At 42.8% G+C, this 25,217-nt stretch overlaps 1 protein-coding gene across 3 annotated transcripts in view; it reads right to left on the bottom strand.

Annotated features, from left to right (window-relative positions):
* Nucleotides 1-1,030: 1,030 nt before the first annotated feature.
* Nucleotides 1,031-25,217, bottom strand: part of SLC4A11 (solute carrier family 4 member 11) — a 100,156-nt gene continuing 75,969 nt past the window's right edge. For all 3 annotated transcript variants that reach the window (XM_026072776.1, XM_026072777.1, XM_026072778.1), the window contains 8 exons: nucleotides 24,988-25,061; nucleotides 19,803-20,052; nucleotides 18,922-19,028; nucleotides 17,586-17,754; nucleotides 13,991-14,164; nucleotides 8,204-8,399; nucleotides 5,953-6,122; nucleotides 1,031-2,423 (listed from right to left, as the gene is read on the bottom strand). In XM_026072776.1, coding sequence (XP_025928561.1) covers nucleotides 2,360-2,423; nucleotides 5,953-6,122; nucleotides 8,204-8,399; nucleotides 13,991-14,164; nucleotides 17,586-17,754; nucleotides 18,922-19,028; nucleotides 19,803-20,052; nucleotides 24,988-25,061 — 1,204 coding nt within the window. In that variant the 3' untranslated portion in view covers nucleotides 1,031-2,359. The remainder of the gene's footprint in view (nucleotides 2,424-5,952; nucleotides 6,123-8,203; nucleotides 8,400-13,990; nucleotides 14,165-17,585; nucleotides 17,755-18,921; nucleotides 19,029-19,802; nucleotides 20,053-24,987; nucleotides 25,062-25,217) is intronic.

Here is a 25,217-nt window from a genome sequence, read left to right as displayed (position 1 = left end):
TTGACTGGAGATCACAGACGTACATTCACCACCTCTACCCCAAATCCTGTCTCCTGACAGTTCACCTTCCATTTCTACACATAGACCCTGGCAACAGCTATTAACAATCTCATCATGGATCTAACTCAAAAGCTAGAAAACACTGACCAAGGTGCTTAGAAATCACATACTGATTTACACCTATCTGTCATGCGACGTACTGGACACAGCACGAGTTACCCCTGCCTCCGCCTCCAAGACTTTTTGGCTGAAACCCAAATGCTTGGCATTACCTGCTTTGGTGTACTTTGGTGGCCACCTTGATGCACAGCCTTCTCAACAGTCCCACGAGAGTTGGCTGGTGCAATATGAAGGTCATGATTTCAAGGTCACACAGTGCTGCTTTGCTTGCTAAGAAAGTTGAGAGATTTCTCCTGTGATTGCTGTGACATATTAACCAGAAGGGCATGTTCTTAGGAACACTGACTGCTCCCCTTCATTAAATGTCAATATAGTGATTAAGAGTTTTCAGCTGAAACTGAAAATTTTATTCTTGATACATGGGTTAAAACTGTAGGTGACTAATCATGATGAAATACCATCTGATACTTAGTGCAAATACCCTAAGTCTTCAGTGGTTTGAATCTGGTTTTAGTTTCAGCATATGAGCATTTTCCCTAAAGCCTTCCTCTCTCATTACAAAGTTGGTCCTCTCCACCATGCAGAAAAACACCTAATCACTAGTGCACATGCTGATAAGACTCTGCACCRTTTTCTGGGCAAGCAATTGGCAAGAAAAACTTCTCCATGCTAATCTGCCCTATTTGCATTTCATTTTATATTCCCCTTTCCTCATTCCTGCTCTTTTGAAAGTTCATTATCTTCAGAGCTCCATCTTTTACTTAACACTTTACCTGTGATCTGTAGTGTGCAGCAAAGGAAAAGCACTGAACTAAAAGACAGCTTGTTTCACAGTACTTCAAATAAGAAAACTGACCATAGTACAAGCAAAATTAAACAAACTGAAATATAAGAGACAGCGGAAGTTAGATTCATCCAGAAATATAATATAATGTCTGGGAGCATGGAAAAAACAGGAGATTAGCTACAAAACAAACAATGAAATGACCAACAACTATTGATTAGGCAAGAGGAAACTTTCATTACATGCTGTACATTAAAATTAAATGCAAAATTCACATGTCAGAGCATCAAGACAGAATGATGGTCTCAAAAGCCATGGAAAGAAAGCAAAAACCCTTGAATAAAGCCACATATGAACAAAAACAGTAACTGAGCAGCTTCAAAATGGGGGAAAAAAAAGTGACCATATCTCAAATGAGAAAAAGCAGCACTGAAGCAAAGAACAAGTATGTGGTCAAGACATCATGGGTAACACTGATTGCACAAAACACTTCTGATATTTTGAAAGAATCAGGCCTATTTGTATATCTATGCAAAATATATACACAAATCCATATGTATATATGTACACATAGGCACTACTGTACATATGTATATGCAATCATTAACACAACCGCACTTTGACAAATCTCAGCATCTGACTCTGCGTGCAAGCAAGAACATTGCAGTTGTGCAAAACCACACTTCCATATTTGATTACTGAGCAGTAATGGTAGAAAGATTCAAAGTAATTCCCAAATAGCTTAGACCCAGATGCAGTTTCATCAGCATCACCATGTGAGCCCAACCCTTGAACATTTCCAGCTCCTTTGTAGGAATTAAATACTCATCCAAAGCTGTGGATTTTATCAGTCCAAATTAAATCAGTTTCCAACCCTTCCACTACTCAGTCTGAAGAGACAGCCACACCTCTCCTGACATCAGTGGCTTACCATGAGGCCATCCCACCTGGAATACCAATTTGGGAATACTGGACACATGGGAAACTGAATTCAAAGGCCAAAACAGTATTGTCATTCTGTAAAAGAAGGGTCAGCTGCTGTCCTTATACATCAATAGTGTTTTGGAAAAAAGAGTGATGTGGTGCATAAAAAAGAAATTCCCCCCACCCCTCAAACAAGGGAATACGTGACAACTCTAGGAATGCATGCTCCAATTGTATGAACATGCTGATCTTTGGGGTTTCCAGTTTTGGGTTGTAGAAAGTAACATTTCCATAAAGCTTGCTTGCCTCAAAGCTCTGAAGAGCATCGGCCTCCAAGTCCAAGGCTGTTTTGGTCTGACACTTCAATGCTCAATTGGTCTTTAATATTTGTGCATTACCAATGCCATATTTGAGCAGAAAGAAAGTGGTGAAAGAAAGAACTGCAGATAGATTGTTCTACGCCTCAAAGCCACCCTGTCCTTTCAACTCCGAAAGAGCCATCTTCGTGGTTCTGTGTGCGACGGATCCTATTTAATGCTCTGCATCCATAGCATCTAAGTACTTGGCTTCAATGATCCTAGGGAGCAGGTTATACCTAAGATTGAACCAAAGAGACAGCATTAGTGCCTGGTTATCACTGTGTAACTTTTTTTTGCGCTCTCTCAGACTCTTTGATTAATTTGTTCAAGGCCATACATACAGATTCACACAGCCAGAGCAGAGGTGAGGAGGGGGAAGATGAAAAACAACCAATTCTGCAAGCAAATACAGCATTTATGGAAATAGCAGTGCAGAGCTTCTCCTGGAACAAACCTCCCCACATCTATTTAGGAGGAAAGAGATTGTCCTTCTTCCCCCACAGCAGAGAATCGCTTTCCAAGGGCACTATTACAAGGTGGTCTTGAAGGAAGTACCAAAAATGTACAGTCTCACTTGACCCACAGCTATGCTCCTGCTTTGTACAGGGCACATAGATAGCTACCTTCCCGTTGTCCCCAACTGGTGCACAGATAGGTTACTTGGACAAGAATTGCCATTTGTAAGCAGCTTCTAATTTCTTCAACGCTCTCCCTGTAATTTCCCCCCCCACAAATCTTACCCAGCACAGCCTTGCACTCTCACTATGACACTGCCAATACCAGGCATTCAGAGCTCACAGGAAAAACCCTCCCCCCAAAGTTACAAGGCTGGCTCAAAGGCCATGATATGAAGGTTATTTGCCTTACAGCTTCTCAGTCCTTCGGGTACCCCAGAGTCACTTCTTCCAGTTCTCCCCATAACAAGGACATTTTAATAAGCACCCAGGAGCTCTGCAGCCTTTTGAGAAGTGGAAACGCATCAGCAAGACTTGAGATCACTGCAAAAGGCTAAGCAGGGCTGTGACATTCAGCCCTCCAGCTGCTGGCAAAGCTCCATCCCTACCTGGTGCATCTGGCTTTCATTGGTTTATGAGGACAGCAATTCTCTTTTGTTTTTTGCGAGAACACCCTCATGACATAATGTATTTGGGTGAGAAAGGCAAAGCACTATAACAGTATGCTATAAAATTGCTCTCCTTATTAATTCCCACTGCATATTTATAGTTTGACACTTCGTTTGCATAACAAGGAAGTTCTTCAGCTGTTGAAACAAGACAAAGTACTAGAAAGCCAGTTTAAGACTTGGAAGAGCCTTTTTAATACTGGAAAAGAGATCTCAAACAGCACTTGCTACTGAGCAATGCCAGAATCGCCTCAGATTGATCTGTCATGAAACAATGATTAGAGCACCATAGGAAGAACTTGAAAAGAATGTATTTCCCCCCACTTCTCTGAACATTAAAAATACTCCTTGGAGCAGGGATTAGAGAGAAACCCAAAACTAGTCACCCCAAAGCTCTGAATTAAAGGCAGGAATTGGGGATACCTGTAGAGATCACATTTCCTCCTAACAGGCTGTTCTACTTCAATAATGAGAAGTCTTTGAAATCCAGTATCTTTCATGTTGACATTACACAAGTGGAAAAAGATGGTCCCTCATTTCATCTCTTCTGCTCTGCCTTATCTATTTAAAGCACCAAATCCTTGTGGAAGGGTCATTATTAGCTACAGTGCCTTGTATCGTGGTGCTGCCTTCTCAGCTGAAGCCCAAAGACACTACACAAAAGTAGCAGAAGTCAGAACAAAGGGAAGCTGAAGGCATATTTTTATATTGTGCTAAGTAGCATGCATCATGTCGTCCCTGCAGCAGCAGGGCTGATTATCCAGGCAGTAGAAAAGCTTGCTCAGGAAAGAAGAGCAAGTTGGCAACAAAGAGCTGATAGCATCTTATTTGTTCAAAAAAGACATATTGGCACTACTGAATAATCTAGTTGCTGTCACAGAATCAGGTTCTTTGACACAGCACTCTCCACACTAACTTAGCCTCTTATATTATGTCCAATACTTGAATGTTTGGAAAACACAGCTTTGCTTTATTGGGCTGCTGTTTGGAGATCTGCAATTCCTACAAGAGTCAGTCATCCACCACTGCACACAACCCAAGTGTTTACCAGCCATTTAAGCATCACTTGGGACAAGTGGTTAAGTGAAGGGTGGGTGAGTGACTACCACCATAGGAATCATCACTTTGATGTGTTCCAAGATTTTGTTTATGGCTTGCAAAGCATATTGGTATGGTTTTAAAGATGCTTCTAGTTCTCTGTCCTTGAATTAAAAAAGTCTCAGAACAGCAAAGATACCCAGCTGAATCCTGTTACCCAGAATGCCAACTCTGTTGCTCCTATATCTAAATTCACCCTTTGGATAGCTCTGCACAAAGGGGAGTCAGTCCCACTGCCAGACCACAAGGTCCCCCATCCTAGCGTCAAAAATGTCTTGCAACAGCAGGACAATTCTCCCCACCAGCTCCCCTGGAAATCCTCATGCTTTCTGCTGCTGCCTTGCTCAGAGATTTTTCTACAAGCTTTGGCCAAGAGAGTAACTTCTTGTCTCGCAGAAAAGCAAAAAATAAAGGAATGGCAAGAACAATATAGATACTTGGGACCAAGTTTTGTTGCTAATGGATATTTAGATGATTAAGTCACAGGTCCCCCCCCCCAGATATTCATCTGTAAAGCCCTAGCCCAATTAGCTCTAACCTGATCCAGTTGGAAGCCATGGTAGTTTTGACATGTGCTTTTGTTTTGGAAAGAGCTAGACCCACCTTCACCACCCAAGGAAAACTTTACAATAACTGCCTTTGAAGATTATCACATCAATAGCCCTGAACTTTCAGATCAGATGGAAAGACTGGGATTGCAAGTTTGAAGACAACCAGATATCACTGGATGCTATACTGGCCTAAAAATAATCAAGTGAGCTAGAAACAGATCTGCTCTTTCCAAGATCTTATTATGGCTTCTCATTATATCCAAAGGATGGAGAGCATGAATGATTTAACTGGAGAATGATGGGCAGTCATTGTCTAATGAACATTCAGGAACAAGATAATGTAATTTCTCAGTGACTTTCTCCCAACACTGCAAGATATTGCAGGATCCTCCCAGTTTTACAGGGGATATATTTTAAGGCTAAACGTGGCCAATTTGACCTAACTGTGATCATTTGCTATGGTACTCAGCAGTGCAGGAGTTCTGCAAGGTCACTACATCCCAGTACAGCCCCATGTAAGAGGTAGTGATCCCTCCCTTACATTCACATGGCATAAAGTGCCTAGTTCTGCTCTGAGTACAGATCCTAGAAAGCTCGTTTGCAAACCAAGAAGGAACATGATCAAACACCTAGAGAGGAGGCTCAGACTGCAGCTTCCCAGGAAAAACAAACATCTTGGAAGCACTGCAACAGAAGGCCTATTTGCCTTTCTGCTAGCTGAAAGAGAGCAGTACCTGCCAGCTCACATCCCTTTGCACAGCCCAGCATCGGTGAGACCACAGGCTCTGCCTTATGCTTCCTCAAGCCAGAGAAGCTGATGAAGAGCAGGGAAGTTCAGTGAAGGTCACCATCACCCACTTCCAGAATATGATTACTCAGAAAACTACCAAGTGTCCTTTTGGGACTGCTCAAACTACCTGCAGTCCAGCCATGAAGACAAAAAGTAAGGGACACTGGCAAAATGTAGCCAGACTGCCATAAAGAGCTTCATACCTGATTGGGATCATTCCTATCATGATGAGTGGGAAGATCATCTTCATGTAGGGCAATGGTGACATGCCRAACCCACAGAGGATGAGGAGCTGCAGGACCTGCAAGCCTGTGAAATAGTGGATCTTCCTCTGGGGCACTCTGCGGATGTAATGTGTCGGAGGATAAGCAGTCTAGGAAGAGAAGAATTACATGTTAGAGCAACTCGGACTCATGACTGCAGGATACAGTGCAGGCTTTTGAATACAAGGGTTTTAAGGATGTCGGATTTACACGCACACACTTTGTGCGTCAACATCACAGTCCTTGTTAGGTTCAGCCATTGAACACAGGGTTTAGAGAGTTAAAGCAAGTGCCCTAAACCGCAGCATTGGCAACAACACACAGAAGATGACTGGGCACTAGAAACCTGGGGGAAGAACCACCCACACCACGCAACTAAGATTGCCTTGGGAGTGTCTGGAGTACAAGAAAATCATCTTGATAAACACAGTAATGAGATTCCCCTGAGAAGGATTATCAGGGCTTTGCAGCAACACATGAAGCGCCTGTAGGGGGGTGATGGTAAGCAGATGTGTTGGATGTTGCGACAGCTAGATGGGTTTCAGGTAGAGAAACCAACTCCTCGTTATTTCATAGCCTTTTGACCTCTGCTGATCAGACCCAATACTCACACTCATGGTCTGTTATCCCGCCTGAACCCTTGGAGGGGAACTGCACAGGAAGGAATTCAGGAGATGATAGGAGAGGCTGTACTCAGATTGCTTATACTCATCCAAGCCACTCATTTTTGAGAAAGAGGGGAAAAAATTGACATTAATAGGCTAAATATTGCTCGTGGTTTCTTCTGACAGTTACTGGCTCATGTCTGAGCACAGGCTTTGACTCACTGTCTATACATCAATGAAGAGTATGAGCGACTGTCTGCTGGCACTGATACAGACTCGATGGATTTCAGATTGTGTCATGACTCATTAAAAGGTTTCCAGAAAGGGGAGAGATCCATATCTGAGAATATTTTTTTAATTTTCCAAACTGAAGCTTGGAAAATTCCAAGCATAATTTGTACTAAAACCAGAAGTAATATTCCATGTACACCAGTAACTATTCATTCTTCATTCAAAAATTGACATGACAAATGTAATCTTTCCTCAGATTTCAGTTCTAACCACTGGGATGTAATATTAGAGATCAAGAAAGATTAGCAGAGGTGCAGAGCCAAATGTTGGGCTTAAGCCCTTGACCTCTGTTACATAACAGAAGGTGAGCTGGAGACTCATTATTGCTCCCAGATACCGCCTACACTGCAAATTAATGCCTTCTCTGCACTTGTAATAGGGATGGCTCAAAAGCAGATCTTCCAGATTTGTTTTCATCCCACATCAGAAGGGTTTCAGTAATGCAAGTCATTTTGTTTTGACTTTAAAACTGTCATGTAGAATTTAACACAAGTCAAAAATGAAACTGGAAGACAAAGAAATAACCTGTTCTGAAGCTTTGTTTGGGAAAAAAATAGATCACCATTTGCTGACATTTTTTAATAAGGTGCACATGCTCTGCAGCTGACAGAAATCACAGTGGATTTAAGACTTACAAAAACACTACATTCAGCAGGCAACAGCACTTTTTTAAAGTCATTGTTTGAATGTATTTTTGGTTTGTATTCTATACAGTTTAGGGGATGTCTCCATTGCAGGCAGCTATTCTTGCTCACTCATCTTTGCCTGCTGGAGAAAGGGGCTCCAGAGGTCTTGTGAGCAGACTGAAAAAAGAAGGATTATCTGAGACAGTGCTCTGAACAAGAAAACCCCAAAGCTTTCAAGGCAAGAAAATGCAGAAAACAGCTTATGCAGAATTTGAGCGAAAAAAGAGGCAGTGTGTTTCTATGAACAGTTCAGCTACCTCAGCTACCACTTTTTTTTTTAAACCCAATAACCGTACCATTTCTGGTTGTTAACATTGCATTATTTTCTCACTCATTTGTCTGCTTTAACACGACATATGTTATATTTCTTTCTATGTTTCTGAGCATTTTCTTGCTCATATCTCAGGGGCAGCCAAGCTAAACTAGAGACATCAAGTTTCACTTCCTCTCTGCACAGAAAGAGGAAAGCGATACGCAAGGTGCAGGTAGCAGGTGGAAATCAGCCTCCCAGGAATGTGACTTCAGGGGTAAGCCTGTTCCCAGCACCACCAGCTCCCAGCATTAGCTCCTTGTTGGACTGAGGGTCATAGGGCACCCCAACCCATGTACCTGTTCTTTCAGCAGGAGAGCCACCCTCTCAAAGAGCTGGTTCCCATCGATGGAAGTCAGCGCGATGTATAAGAAGAGGCCGTAGAGGACTGGTTTCGGGATCCACTGAAGAGGGAAAGGGAGGAGCAGGAACGAGAGGCCAACCAAGAAGTTGGCCACTAGGCTCGTCAGTCGGGTCTCCTTCACACTCACAATCCTGGAGGCAAGAGGATAGGAACAAGGTGAGGCTAATAATCAAGTACTGTGCTTATAGCTCTGAGGCTATCCAGGACACATGCCACCCATAAAGGACAGCTCATGTCTACTGCACTGAGATCAGCATTTCTGGCCCTGTGCTGACACTGAGAAGGCAGAGCTCTCTTGGACCCAGGCCAGACACTTAATCCACAACTCAAACAGCAGCTGGAAAAATGCCTGTGGCAGAGCACAACTACCCCCTCCCTGCCCCCATCTTGGGCCCAAAGTGTGGCAGAGCACAACCACCCCCACCCCCTTATCTTGGGCCCCAGCTGACCACAAATAACTGACAGCACCCAGAGCTGACCAAAAGGAACTAGGCAATACTGGTTGCAAATGGCAAGGCCAGAAATAGGCAGGAGATCATCAAAAAGGGGTATTTTCCCCAACACKGCATGAGGTCTGCAAAAAAAGGTACATCTCCACACCAAATATTGTATGACCATGAGTCAAACCCCGTGTCCATAAATAACGCTGCAGCCTAGAGCCCCTTGAGCTCTCCYGCACAGCAGCAGGCTGCACRGCGGTGAATCTCYCCTTGAACTGGGACGCCTCTCAAGGTTACTCTCCTGGAGTTGAGGACCTCTGACAAGAAACCATTGGAGCGGTAAGAAACCGAGACTTGGGCAATGACAAATGTGCAGTAAGGTTCGCTTGCTATGACTACACTGCGTAGCCATCTTCAACTATTCTGTTTGCAAACAATAATATCCCCCTGCAACAATGCCAAACTCCCCTTCTCTTCTCCTATTTTCTCCAAAACTGCACAGATCCTATCCTGAACTATACYACCCTCAAACTGATTCAGTTTAGCACACTGGGGAGGAGGGGAAAAAAAGAACCCACAGACACAAAAATCCGCTTTCTGAGCATTAATCCTTTCCTTGATTTACCCAATGCATATACAATTGGCTTTTATCCAAAAGAAAGCTCATTGACTTCCATGGAAGTCAAAGAACTCCTTGTTTAAAAAAAAAAGTCTGCACTCTTGACAAAGAGTCAGCATTTTTGATGTGTGCGAGGATCTCCCTGTTTATATGGGGGGAATGCCAAGACCACTATGCAGGGAGTTAGAAATTTAATTCTGCTGTGGATTATAGCAATTGTGCTGCAAATTGCCTRTTACCATGCAAAACATGTAATTAATTAATGCAATTTTTCCAGAGTTGACAGACCACAGATTGATATTATTATTATTATTTTTTTAAACCCTGGAGGGGAAAAAGAGACTGTCAGAAAATCATGCAGCAACTTTCAGAGTCTACTCTGGGGGTGGGGATGATTGTTGTTTTCCATTTTTTAATTTCAACTAAACTTGTGAGCATCTCATTCTAGTTTGAGAAAACTACCAGAAACAGGAGGAAGAAAGAAAAGCCTTATCTCTCAAGGCTACCACAAATACAAAAAAGGGGGTTTCTTGTACATAACTCTGAGAAAATAAATCCACCAATTCAGTGGATAATCTCTAGTGAGCAAATCCCCCTATATCAGTAGAAACATGCTTGTTCACGGGCTGCTTTAGTAACATCTAGTGGTTTCATCCCCTGGATATGAAACCTCATATTCCAAATTAACTTCTATGCAAGATACCCAGATTAACACAGSAGCCAGTCTTAAGATCCAACAGAACATATTTTCTTTTATGTACGCAGTGCTGGGACTTCATAATCCCTTCTGTCCTAAAGACGACTGCCAGCCGCTTGCGTTAAATTCTTTCAACATTAAGTTTTTCAGAGTCCTGCTTATAGCAAGGTCAGGTTGAACTTCAGATCTCTCATAGTTGTACATTAAAGAATGTAATGAAGTTGTGGGGAAACAGATGAAGGAGTCTTCCACACCTCCTCTATTTAGAGAGAAAGGGTAACAGCCTAAAGGCTTTCTTTCAGGATTTGGATAACGCGGTAGAACTAACACTATCAGTCAAAAGACCTAAGCAATAGCAGTCAAACATTGCAAACAGAGTGCAAAGTCCTGAGGACAACATTTAAATTCCTTGGTGAGTAATGGAGAAAATTATACACATTATCCAGTGTTACCAAGAGAAGAGGCATAGAAGAGACACTGGAGGTATTAACCTCTAAATAACCCCCACCCCCTCCACCCCCCAGGTAGATTTAAATAGCAGAAACCACAGGCTTTCTGTTTCCAAACAGGCTTTGCCCTGATCTGATGTCCAGAGGTTCCTGCCAATGCCTGGAGAACCCGGGGGAGAGCCGAGCAGTTCTTTCCATTGTGTTATCTGCAGATTATTCTTGCCAGCTCTGGAAGCATTAGGACTTCAGTCAGATGGATAGAATTTGGCATCATTTTCACAGCCTCCAGGCCTGGATCAGTGCAGAACAGAAGTCTCAGAGATGACAGAGCCAAGCAAGCTTAAAGTGCAAATGCTGGGCTAACTCAGACTAATCCGATAGCCTAATAAGGAAGAGTCCAGCCACTTCAGAGCTAGCAGAACCACCAGGCTTTTGCTTTTTAGAGCCTCTCAAATGACACAGTAAACAGAAGGGAACGGTTGCACTGATTAATTTAGCGCTGCCCAGGTACAGCAAGAATTCCCCTAGCTTTATCATTGTGCAAACTACAGAGGAAGCATTTGAGGCAGAAATCAAAGCCGTTTCTGGGGAAGCTCATGACCTGCAAGCATCAGTCTGAGCATTCACAAGTCCACTAGGTTCCTCGCAAATGAAGTGATGCAAACCAAAGAACTCAGGATCAATATTAGGCATGAAATCACCAGATGCGAGTCTGCAGGGATGGGACAGCTCAGAGTAGCAGCCCTTTGGTAATGGATTTTGAAGTTCATGAATTCTTTTACCTGTCATCTCTTGGGGCAGAGGAAACACAGCCCAGGAGAATTTTTGATCACATACAAGTATTACAACTACTGCTTCCATGCCTGCTAATGCTACTTATTAAAGTGGCCTGAATCTCACCAGAACTTCAATACAATTGCTCATAACTGACTTTTTTTTTGAGGTGAAGTTCCCAGGCTAGCCTCCATTCTCAGACTGGTCTTTTAATTTGCCCCTTCTCTTAAGATATTTTAGCAAGCTTACTGTTAGAAGAGGGAGTGATAGGGTCTGCCACTGTTCTTATTTCCAGGGTAAGGACATAAAGGGCAGTCATGTTAAGTCAACAGAAGAAACCCGAAAATTTAAATGTGTTCAAGACCTGGTTTGGCCCTTGAGGAAACAGCTCCAGAAAGCTTGTGCTGCAATGGAATGAAGTAATTACAGGAGATTAAAGAGCCTAATCTAGGTTCATTTTCCCCCAGAATCCTTTAAATACGGATAGCATGGGATTAGCCATTCCCGACTTCCTACATATGCCTAATAACAGCCTATTTAGGGATTCCAAGGTCAGCCCACATCATACTCAAATGGTTACTCTGCAGGGGGAGGGGGAAGAAAATTTTGCTTTGTGACAGATCTTTATTCTTGTTTATGTCATTATGCTCACTGAGTGCTTTGATTTCTGAGTGCAGGAAAGGAGCCTTCCAAGGGAGCCAGTGCTGAGAGAACTCAGCTTGATTTTCTAATTGAGCTTCAGTACATTTCTCTTTCAGCAAAGCTGGCTAAGAAAAAAAAAAAATGACAACATTGCACAGAGCCTCCTGTTTATAGTTCAGAGAACAAGTAGCTTGCATTTCAAAGGGAGCTCAAATAATGAAGGAATACTGACTCCCTTCTTTACTCCCCCCCAACATCCAGTTCAGAGCACTCATCTATGTACCTGCTTGCCTCCAGCAAAGCAAGAGCAGTGCCGTAAGGTAACACACTCAGCATGGTTAGACAGGGCATCCCTCCGTCCTTTTAAGCATAATCACCGGAGGCAAATCTACATTAACAAGGGCCAAAAAGACCTCCTGCGCTTTTTTGGGGCAGTTGGAGGAAGGAACAGAGGACAAGAGCAGAAGGCAGACCTTCATAAAGGCAGGAAACTGTACTTTGTCAGTGAGGAGTAATCAGAGTGCAGAATAAAGACTGTGGGTGGCAAGATGGGGCGGGGGGAAGAGCCACCAGGTACAAAAAAACCCCACAACACCAACAACAGAAGATATTGCAGGGAGGCTTGGCACATGGGTATCAAAGGGTAAATTCTCTATCTCAAAGAGAAAAGGCATCTCGGAGCAAATTGCAGATACCAGGAGCAATGGCAATTCAAACCCTACAGAGCTGCTTGAAGCAACTCAAATTATAAAGGGTTTTTTGAGGTGGGGTTTAGCATTTATTGAAGGCAGATATAATTATGGAAAAACCTCTCTAATACCAACAAATACTAATGGGAACGTCAGCGCAAGGGGCTGATCTCCCAGGAAAAGGCTGCAAAAGCACTGCAAGGAACAGCAGAGCTCAGCTGTTCCTGGATGTGATGGGTGAAGCCTGTCACTGACAACAAGCAGTCATGCCGAGCTGGACTGTGTCAGCAGGCAGAGAACAGTATAAAGGCAAGACTGAAATTAAAAGGCAGACCAGCTCTATTCCCCCAAAGTAAATGACCACTTAGTCTCATTTTCGATAAGTGACAACTCTGAAAACGGAAACAAAGTCAGGATAATTAAAACTAATGGAATGCAAGTGGAAATTACCACTTCTGAGGTAAAAGCACTGAAGTGTAATGTGCTGAGATCAAACAGACCAGACAATCTCTATTCTGGAGGAGTTTTCATGAGAAATGAGACCTTTTTATTAAAAAAAATAGGTCTCTGATAAAAGTGTTGGACAACTCTGAGAACAGCAAAAGCCTGCTCTTAAAGAAAAAGGCAGGACCTGAGCATGGTTTTGGACATTTTTGTTTAAAAACAGGAAAAAATTATTTAATAAGCCTTTTGTCTTTCTGAAATGTGGTGAAAGATGCTACGGATGCGTTGAAATAAAGCTGCATTTTTCCTACCCTTTGTAATAACCACCAGACAGGTTTCAGGCAATGAATCAGATGGGATGTTTTCTGGCAAGAGAATCTGGAAAGATCTGGTGAGAACATCTGGTGAGAACCTAGCTAAAGCATCTCCTCAGCCTTTCACAGGGAGAAACCTAGCAAAAGTCCCTTAACCAACACTCTTCCAGAAGGCAAGTTGCACCAGAGAGGGCTGACTGACCCCAGGGTGCCTCCATCCACTGACAAGAGCAAAAACTTGTATTCTCCTAAAACAGGTGCCTTGGTTAAGTGGGATGAAGCTGGGTCACAGGCTAAGCTATGCTAGCTGAGATGGCTTTGTTGAGTGCATCTTCCCCTCCTCCTTCATGCTGTAGGTCTTTGCAAGGAGACAGGCTTCTTGACCACATATCCCGCTGTACCCAAAGGATTAGGAAGCCACAAATCAAGCCCAAGACAGAGCTAGACAGCTTTGTGGTTATAGGACATTTCCTCCACTCCAGCTATGGCTGTATTGGCGGGCTCAGCTCAACGGCTGCAGGCTGGGTTAGCAGAGGCTGTTCCTACAACATGAAATTTATGCCTGTCTCATCCACACATCAGGAAAAAGCAACTTAACGCCACGTCCGTCTTTACCCTGCTGTCTTCTCCGTGGACACGTCAGCTCTTACTTACGTTTCATAGATGTGTCCATTTTCTACCCTCTCCTCCACGTAGGCCAGAGCACGGACATGCATTGGAGAATGAGGGAAGGCAGCATGGATCCACGGCAGGCCGAATATGGACAGCCCCGTGTTGATCAGCGCAACAAGGAGGAGGTCCCAGTGATAGGCTGTTCCCTTCACCAACCTGAAAGAGAGTTTGTTAACAGAAGTTCTTAGCACTTCTAACAGTAACAGGGCCACTCTTGCTGAAGTTGAGCTTGAACGCTAAATGTTGAAGCGYGTTCCACATGCAGCATGATTTCATGCATCTCCTGCTTTATAGACTACACTACGTGAAAGTGACAGGTAGTGAAACTTGATAGCTGCTCTGGGAGAAGACTATCTCCTCAAAAGAGCAATCCTGAGCAGAAAGGCAACCCACTAAAACAGCCCATGAAAATTTCATCAGCATTTCGCCACTACAATTATTGCAGCATCCACTCAAAATACTACAGGTATATCTGCTGGCAGGGTCCACACAGGCAGTAGCTAGAAATCTGGGCATAGGTTGCAAAACTACAGACACTGAAGTTTCCCAGACTTCTTGCTTTTGATCCTGATCTCCATCCTTCCCCACAAGCAGTTCCAGAAGCAGCTGAACACATGCTTGGTACACCAGAGTAATCCACCAGAATTATGCATTACTGCATGGTAAGAAAATAGGATATGAATTCATTAAGCTTCATCTTCTCTTTGGTAGTCAACCAAGGAGACATGCTCCTAACTTTGGTGAACATAGGATAGCTTCCCACTTTGTTAGGGGAGATGGAAGTTAGCAGCCTTCACCAAGGACTTGGCCATTTCTCATTCACTGTGTAAGGAGTCTTAAAGAGTGGCTGCTAACACTTCAGTGCATCTAGTTTAACCTTGCCATTTGTGCAAAGCCTGTACCCTTCATGAACATGCCGAGCTGGTAACAACTGCTCAGATGCTTTGAGCAAAGTTTAGAAAAGCCCTGGTGAAGGATTTAACTCTGACTTTGATAACCAAGCTAAAGTTCTACAGTCCTGTTCCTGCCCCTGGACATCAGGGCACAGAAAGCAATTGAGCTCACCCTGATGCAACARCCACAAGGGATCAGCTGGATTGATCTTTAGGCACAGTCAACTAGAAAAGGAGCTCAGGCAGCATTTAGGTGGGTTAATCCCACTCAAGCAGGCTCAGCTCAGTACCTATGCAGTACCTGTGAGCCATCCGAGATGACATAGGACACGAGGCACATGGGGCTAGAAAATATGACCTGGGACATAAAGGAGATCTTATGGAATAACCAGGGTATCTCAAATGGCAGAACTTGGGCAACAGACAATTTGAGTGGAATTCAGTTTTAGAACAAGAGGACTGACCCCGCAGGAAGTGTCCACCTCCATTGACAGAAGAGGCCATGGGGTGACTAGATCAGAGAGATCTCTACATTGCAACCTCTCTGAAGCTGAGAGATGCTGGCAGGAAGGGTGGGATTCAGTGTGGTTGTAGACATGCTTCCTGTGTTGGCTCATGCTTTGAAAGCACAGCCCAAGCCCACACATTGCTTTCTCAGGGCAAAAGCATCTCCAGCATCCCCAGAGGATTCCCTTATTGTTTGATTGCCCTGTCTGCCCTTTATGCATGGCCTTTATACATAAAGCCCTCCATCTAGCACCAGCATCATTTTAGTTCCCCTGGGATATTGTTTGGTCTGTCTTGTAACACTGACCATGTGTTGTATATAACTGCTCTGAGAAATGGATGGGATCTACTGAGCTCGTCTAGCTCAACATATAGAACAAGAGCTCCGCGCTGCCTTATGTTGGATTATATCCACACTGCCCAATCAACCCAACGTTCCCTTTGACAGTCCCATGCGCTTTGCATTAATTATTCTTTAGCAAAGCACATGAGTGAACCTTTGGGCAAGCATTATCTTTTCCTCATTCATTCTTCAGGAAGAAATCACTACATTTGGTAGGACACTAACAAGCATGCTTTCCATTTGGCTTAGATAGCTAATACAGAACTACAACTGCAGATGGCTCACGATATTTTCATACTGTGATTATACCACAAACAGAAGATGTCAAGTCCTAGCTTTTCTTCTCTACAAAACCATGCTCTGATATCTGATCAAGCACAAGCTGAGACCCATTTACAGCATTATGAAGAATTATGCTGAATAACTTAAAGAAATTACAAAATCTACAAAGAATATTTTATATTCTAGTGGGATACTAGTGGGAAAACAGAAGTTTAAAAGAAATCCATGTAAGGAAAAAGATGACCTATTTATATTACAGACTTATGCAACATTTTGCTTAAAAAGGATATAATCAAGATAAGAGGAAAATTCAAGTGGTCAAAGAAAACCAAAGTAGTATAACCAAGTTCTGAGCTTGTCTTCTCTCCCCCAACTGAATGCAACTTCAGCTACAACACAGAGGGTGCTAATGTATGTTTATGCAAGGAGACAACCCTCCCATGCATTAAGAAAAAATCCTCTGAGATATGGTAGTTTCCCTGGAAAAAAAGTCATATATATTCATTCTTGATACCATATCTGATCGCAGTTGGTAGAAAAACTTCAAAGGGAACATTTTTACACTGTAACATCTTGGCTCAAGTTTGCACATAAATCAGACCTATCAGATAAAAGTGAAAATACATTAGACACACTGTTCTACTCTGCTTCCATCTTCTGAACTAGACACAAACTAACAGCTCCAAACTCTTCTTTTCTGATGTTCAAGTGCAGCACATGATCCTATGACATTGGTACGGGTGACCGACTTTTTATGTGAAATTCTCTGTACTCCAAAAGCAATATAAGTGACTACATCAGTCAAACAATCCCTAAACAGCTGGAGGTACATGCATACAAAACATCTACATAACATTCCCACAAGAGGCTGAGGTGATCAGCTCACTGACATTCTGCATTTTTGAGTCATTGCCACACTACCAACCTTTGGACATGGCAGGGAGTTAAACAAGATAATTACTATTATCTGCTACAAGAGAAGTTCTGAAGAATGGACATTGAATATCTTTTCTGATCCAAACTAGCTGTGGACAACACTATCAGTTTGGAGGGGGATTTAGAGGAGGAAAAGGGGGAAACACAGTAGTACAACAGCAAAAAGAATTCCCATATTAGCAGAGTTGTCATTGACTCATCACACTAGATTGGTGGAATCATGTATTGTATTCTGAATCTATGAAATTTATTTTTTTTCCTGTAATAGCAGCATACACATGTTCGACTCTGCTGATTACTATTCCCAATAGCATGCAGCAGAAGACTGAGCACAGCAGGACCTGGAATAAGACAGCACTCTGGAGAGACCAGAACCGGGCACCTCCCCCAGATTTATATACTGCCACATTTTTCAAATTTGACTTTTCAGTCAACTAGATTTCAGCAGTAAAAATGGCAAACAAAGACCCATACTATTTTCCACTGAGCAATGCAGAGGCACAAACACCATCCCATATCAACCTGTTTGGATTACCAAGAACACCAGCAACGGTGGTGCTGGGAACACGCTCAAGACCTGCCCTCAGTAGAGGGAGAGGCATGCCAAAAGCATTACCTGTTCTCCGGGGCGTTTGTGAGCGAGGCCACGATGTTCTGCTCTATGAAGAACAGCATCGAGAGGAGGAATCCCAGCCCCATGGCACTCATCACGGACCCGATGGAGAGAGACCGGACCGGGGCCAGCACGAACAAGCTCTCAGATGGGTTGTAGTTAAATTTGGACACTGGAAAGAGGAGGGGAATGATGTTAAGCTACACCTTCTTATCCAACCATCAGTATGGAGCTGAGTCATGTTTTACCCATGCCATGAACTACGGGGAAATCAACACAGCAAACAAGGTGCGATGTTCTCTGGCATGAGAGAGCCAGAAGGCCACAGAAAATAGGCCCATCTAGCTTCCCTTTTCTTTTGTTTGCTTTTAAGGTTTATCCCTCTGCTCTCTTAAAACTTGGATACCATCCTGATTTGACAGATTACAGCTAGTTCTAGTGAGGTGTTGCACATATTTGAGAGAAACAAAAGGGAAATTTGTTTCCCACACAAGGTAAGGTAAGGTATTTTTAGATTAGAAATCCTTAATTCTAACTGTAGACTCCTCCTGATCAGTTAATTTACTCACAGAGGCATTTTTAAAGACTTCCCCATATCCAAAAGCTGTGCAAGGCACTTCAGTATAAATGTGCCCCTTTCTGCCAGTAGAAGAAATCCATCACTAGGGACAAATTGCACATGGCCATGCATCATTTTACAATCCAACTGGATGGAATGACCATCAGAAAAAAGTAATTTTTTTTGTTTCCATACATTTCCTCACATCACCCATTCACGTCATCACAGGACAATGCAATTCCTGTCCCCATTATCACTTCCTGATATGGAAAAGTTGATCTATTTGGCCAATGAATGGTGTATCATTTTTAGATTTCCTCGTGTAACTTAGAACTGCCCAGATGCTCTGCACTGTTTCACCTAAATTAGGAAAACGTAAAGTGGAGACAAAGACAGACTGGGATCATCAACCCTATGTCTGTACAACTGGCAGCAACCCTTCCTGCCTACTAATTACCTTGCTGTTTGTTCTTCGCCAGAAATTGTTGATCCTCTTTATTGTAAGAGAGATACATATGTTAGATTACATTGAAATGAAGAGACAGGCTTGAATAATTTTTCCAGAGAAAAATTTTTTTAGCCCCATTTGATTAGGGTTTTGAATGATTTAAATCTAATATTGAGGAAATCAGGGCCTTAAAAAAAACCACAGCATTTAGGAAATTACACAGAAGAGCTGAGATTTTTTTTTTTTTAATTAAAAAAAGCATTGCCAAGAAGTTTTTTCATACACCTTATACGCCTTCCCCCAGAATTTCAGAAAACAACAAGATAACTTACTTTCTATTTCCTTGAAGATATAGGAGCCCACAACAGAGAAAGTCAGAACCGAAATCGGTAGGGCACAGTCAGACAGAATTTCACGGACTCTTGCATGCAAATACGGGCTGCAATTTGAAGACAAAGAAACCCTCATCAACATCACACCGATGGCACATCTGCTCAAACCAGATACTGTTAAAACTAACAAACGAGTATTCAGTCCAATCTTGCCATTCTAGAGAGACGCTGGGAGTAAAGAATTAAAGTCTTTAATTCAGCCCCAAGTTCTTTAGAATCTAGCCTTTGAAGGTTGATGAAAGTATAAGCAAAACTCAAAAGAAAGGAAACTAAAATGCAAGCTAGAAAAAAGTCCTCCAGCACCAGGGTATTTTTGTGCCTAATTCCCGCTTTTGTTTAATTGCTTACTCAAGCATTTCAAGTGAAGAGTTTTAAAGACAACGGGAGTAAAACCCACATTAGGGTTGGGCACACAACTCCCAAGAGCACAGTGAAGGTATCTTCCCAGTAAACCTTCCAACATCAGTGTGGATTTTGCTCTTACCCCCTCCCACCCCCCAAAATGAATCAATGCCTAATTAGGGAAAGGTACAAGAGTTCCGATGTGAAAAATATGGTTCACTCAAAGCTTTCTAGAAAACACTTGTGACACCAAAACAAATATAGAAGGACATCTTCCAGTGGCTGGACATTTTGTTCTGCTACTAACAGTTGTCAGGTGGCCAGCCAAGTTCATCTCTGGCTTTGGCTTCCATCTCAGCTAATGGAAAAGTTCCACCTGATTGCACTGGGGTCCAAAATTAGAGTCTGAACCACTAGTAATTTCTCATGGGTTATATGAAATAATCAGTATTCTGAGCTCTAAGACTAAAGTAACTCACCTTTTCTTAAACTGATAGAGCGTATGACCAAGCCAAAGGGTACCCAACATCAACATGATACTAAGGACGGCAGTTTCACGTCCATAATGCACATCATGACTGCCTGTTTGATTCTCTAGGGACATGGATCTGCTCACTGATGAATTCATCAAGAAGGTGGTATTGATGCCGAGGCTTGGAATAGCATCAATTCGTGCTTTTTCCAAATAACTGTCTCCTGTGCGCCCATGGTAGTAATATTTCTTAAAAACTGTACAAACAACCAACAGGCAAGCATTAGGATAGGTTTGTGACAATCAAAGCAACTAAAATAATGTGGTTCTTTCTTGCTTGATCATGCAGTACTATTAACGTTCAGCTTTACCAGGTTTATAGCTCTACCCCTCAAACCAGTAAAAACTCAGGAGAGTCGTTTCTTTTACAAAGCCAGCRCTTTACAAATTTATTTTTCAGTTACTTTAACAGGTAAAAGTTGCACTGACCTTAAGCACCAGTTTTGAACTGCAAAGGTTTACAGTGCTCATTATTTATATGACTTTGTCCCCAGCACTGGAATTACTGCTCTGAAGTACAAGTTTAAGTAAAACAGGTCCTTTCTACAGCCTGCTAAACAAATCACATCAGAATCTCTGAAAAAATAAGAACAGGTAAGCTGCCCAGATCCTTAAGTGGACTATACAATGCACAGTAATAACTTTTCTTCTGAGGCTGGTCCAGATTTTAAAGATAATTTAGTGTTTATGATATGCAAAACCTGGCAGAACATTTAAATTTACACTGCAAATAGTCAGAGTTACATAGCATCTAAAGTTAACCTGTAAAAGACTCAGTAATGCCTCTGGAACTGTCCATAAACACATTAGATTAACTCAGTCATTTATACAAACAATTAACAGTTGTGCAAATACACTCTCATTTGTGAGCATTTAAAGTGTAAATATCTGTTGCATTCCCATTTCTATGGCACTGAATAGCTCCAAGTATACATAAGTGTCATTGGGATGGTTTCAACTCTTTTGGGAAAGAGGAACCTGAGGTGCCACAAGGAACAAGCGCATCCAAAAGATGCGAGTTGAGCTTTGCAGCATTGGTACAGCAGGGCTGTGAGATCAGATAGGAGCAGGCAGCATTCCCTCTCCTGCACACCAACGGGAAGACACAAGAGGTAGGAAAAAAGCATGTCTGAGCTTTGCAGTTTTTAAGCTTTCTTTGCTTTAGTGAAGATATCCCTTCAAGCGTTGCAGAGGGGGAAACTCAAACTTTTGCCACGATTGTCCTCTTTAGGCAAAAGTCCAGGAATCTGAAACTCAGACTGTAATGCTCCTGGTTAAACACCCCCTCCCTCCATCCAGCTTCTGAAAACCCCAATCCCCTCACCCTTCCCGTCAGCAACTACAGGGAAAACAGGCAAAACTAAGTCTAAACATTCTTGCAAAGCACAACTGATATTTGCAGACAGCTTTGATTTGGCAGAGCCACAGAGTTTGGATTACTACCAGTGTGGATCTCATCCTGATGTAAAATATGCTATGTTAAAGTGTCAGAGTGGCTAAACAACAGTAAAAACCCTTCTTACGGCCCTCTTGTACCATCTCTGTTTTTTAAAGTAGTCTAGACATTCACCAAACGGATGGGGTCAATAGGGCATTAAAGCCACAATAGAAGAGACCTGTCACTTCACATTCAATACCTTTGCACATAAATTTGAGGAATGTTCATGGTTCAGGCTTTACCTTTTCAATCTGCTCTCAGAGGCAGCTAGAAATGAGGAGATAATTGCGTTTTTAATCATGAGAAAGCTTCCCCCAGCGAGGAACGATCCCATTATAAACTCCGTTAGCACCGTGTATATTCTGTATCGCGTGACACGGACGAGGCCGTGCTGTTATTTCCTCCCTGCATCCTCACAGCTGTGTCCAAMCAAGCAGTACCCCCACGCCTAGTGTGCAGAAAGGTAAGCTGAGGCGCAGAGCACTGCGCGGTCACTGCCGTGACCCACGCGCCAGCATAAAGCAGGTTGCTGGAGGATTTGCAGTTTCCTGCTCTGAACATTAAAGGACACTTGTCATATCAAAAAACAACAGTAATGGGGGTATTTCCTGGGGATTAACAGATGGCCAGGGCTAAAAACCTATTCACTGTCTCAGCTGCTCCTAAGCATTACTAAGTTCAAAGACATGCACAATTGCTGAGCGTACGATAAACTGACAGCACACACTACTGTCCAGCTATACAGGATAAATTTTCATGCCTTTGTATTTAGATTTGAATTCAAATGAATAAAAACAGTTTTGATTCTTTTGGGGTTTCTGAACTCCCCACTTCAAGCAGTCCAGAAAAGAGAGATTTAGGACTGAGCACATCTTTGGTGTACTGCATTTAGGCCTGACTAGAGCTACATACACTACATTTCAGTCTACAACTCAATTCACACCACTTCGAAACCAGGTAGGTTGCTCCACTCAGTCCTGATCTGGGGAAAACTTTCCAACTTAGTTACCGTTTTATTTTAGTTACTGCAACGAGAATGTGTCAAGATGGCTAGGAAGGACCTTTGTCCTGCACTAAAGAGTTTCTATTAAAATATTAAATTCCTGCAGATTCAGTTTTTTAGCTTTCTGTTATTTAAGAAAAAATATAAGTGACTCTTATTGCCCAAGTTCAGAGAGGGCTGCAAAGCAGGTAGTACTCTCCCTGAAACACAGCCATCCTCAAGCATAGTGTGCATTCAAGTTCCCTCCAACAATATTAACTTGTGTTGTTTGCTTCAGCCAGTTCATAGCTGTTTCCTGTAGAGTGCAGATGTCAAGATCAAACAAACACAGCTTAGGTGGCTGGGCCACAAGCCGAAAACAAAGTGTCACTGGGAGAGCGAGAATACACATATCCAAATTCCTCTGTACGATATTGCATCCCTTCCCCCTCCTTTCCTGCACATGCACGGGTACTTTGCAGACCGATGCTATGAACAAACTGAGGAAAACATATCCGAGAGCAGCATGCCCCCGGCACTGCTAAGGAAGTCTGAACCTCACCATCAGCTGGCTAGCTGCTAATGGGATGCCATCTGACAGCGTGGAGAAGGTACACAGCTTTCTCCTCTAACTGCTCAAGTTCTGAGTGGGAAGAGGCGACAGCAGCAGCAAGCATTACCTTCTGCTACAAAACAGGAGCAGAAGGAAAAAAAAAAAGATGGGAGCACTGCTTGGGGCCATGGGGAAACCAGTTGTAGGAGGCTGCATTGGACAGCTAGATTGTTTGGCTCCCAGTCCTTCAGCCCTGTCTGCTCCATGGGTGTCATTGGCCTTTTCTGTTTAAATATGAGCACCTAAAGGGTTTCAAAGTCCTCCTTCTGCCATCCTGGGCTCCCCCAGCATTTTGCTGCTTGAGCCCTACCACATTTGCTGCCCTGAGTAGGCAGCACACCACGGAGACACTGATCACTTGAGAAGTCAGCAGGTGCACAGTCAGTTGGCAAGGCAGGATATTGTCAGAGGAGAAACAGCTCCTCAATGTTAAGGGCAAGTCCCTTGGCAAAAATGGCCCGAAGAACCAAGTTCTGTCTCCATCTCTACCATGCAACTCTCACATGACACTGGGCAAATCATTTGGGATAAACCCTAGGCCTGCCAGCATCTGCACCCATCTGTCTCTGAAGACCCAGTTTGACCTGAGGTTTCATTTGTTGATATATTGAACACACATACGCAGCTCAGGTCAATGAGAGATGGCAAACAAGCAAAGCATTGACCTATTACCACTGTTCCCTATAAACTGAGCCCTGCCCGAGTACAAGGGAGAATTACACTAGTTACTTCCAGGCTCCTCTCCCATCCCCACTGCAATACTCAAAGTATTACATATATACTCCTGAAAGTCTGGCAGCCAAGATCAATGGATGCTTTGTGCCTTTAACCTGCATCCCAGGGCCACACTACAGGAAGGCATCTCTCTACTTCACAAAAGTGCTGTGACCTTCTATAATTTTTAGAGCCCTTGAATATTTTGGTGAGCAACACCTCAGCGCCCCAGGGAAATGGTTCAGTGCATCCAGAACAGGGCACTAACAGCACACACCAAGTAAACAGAACTACGTATTGAGCACTGAGAAGGCAAAACATTGCAGAACAGTTTCTCCTTCTCCAGGCTTTGTCTGGGAAAGATATTTGGAAAAACACAGGTGTTCTGCAGGGAAAAACACTGATTGCACAATTAAAGCATATTCCCAAGAAGCCAATTAAGGATGCTCAATAAAGTCAGGAAACATCTCACTTAAAACTGCTTTGCAGTGTTAAACCTTCTCTTTGAAGGTGTTCTCTTTGCATGCAAGGCACCATAAAGAGCCAAGTCCGATGATCTGGAAAAATGAAGGTTTTGTTCAGCATGGTTAGGTATGTCATGAAGGACTCCAGGACATAGCCCAGACATTGGGCTTTTGGACAATTGATCATAAAACAAGGAAGGCAGACTCAACCAATTCCTTGTCAGGATGAGCAGAAAGACTGCCATCTGCATGCCATTTCTGCTAAAGGCTTTTATCCTCAAATATACCTCCTGCAATTCCTGATCAGAAGGCAGAAAGTTGCCAGAGATTAGTGCGTTAAACCCCACTTGTTCTCAAAAGGTGTACATCCAGAAGTTAAGCCACAAATAGGAACCGAGTGGCTGGAAATGGCAGAATTGCTTTAGGACCATGCTGGCAGGCCTCACCATCTTTGCACTGCCTTACAGGAGAAGTCTCCAGAGCTCATAAAAATGGGTAATCTCAACCCATCTCAACTGCCCTCTGCATATGGTCACAGATTTAATAATCTGATAAGGAAAGAGGTCTGACCTGCATGGATCACATTAAATCAGACTGCATTTTTTGGTCAAGAACCCAGGTGGGTCAGCAGGACAAATTAGTATCAGGGAAAGACTTTTACAGCACCATCAATATGGGTTATCCATTTGGTAARTTAAGACCTTATCTTAACTAATGAATATTAGAGCTCATAGGAATTCCACATATCCAAATAAACTGCTGGCACAAGGCTGCTTCAGTCTCATGCACTTTGATCTTTTCTAGAAGACCCTGAATGAACACAGAACAAGCAAGCATCACATGTATTTTCAGCCTCATGTTTCCCTTTAACAACTAAGTTAAGCAGATATCTGAAATGAAGAACACCACTGCAAGACTTACCTTTAGTAATGCCTTTGATGGCATCAAACACAAACGTGATGGATATAAAAAGTGCAATAATTTCTTCTGTTGACCTGTGGAAAAATCCCATGAATTAATATAGCTATTAGCAGAATCTGCATTCAACTTCATTCTAAGGAAATCAGCATATTCATGCACTGACATGAAAATACACCAATTTTAGACTCCAACTCAGAAAACAAAACCCAGCGAATCTTTAAAAGCTTCTT

This window comes from Apteryx rowi, unplaced genomic scaffold (genome assembly GCF_003343035.1).
Source record: "Apteryx rowi isolate R43461 unplaced genomic scaffold, aptRow1 scaffold_35, whole genome shotgun sequence".
Lineage (NCBI taxonomy): Eukaryota > Metazoa > Chordata > Aves > Apterygiformes > Apterygidae > Apteryx > Apteryx rowi.
The sequence above is the reverse complement of the archived record's forward strand: the minus strand, read 5'-3'. Positions and strand labels throughout refer to the sequence as shown.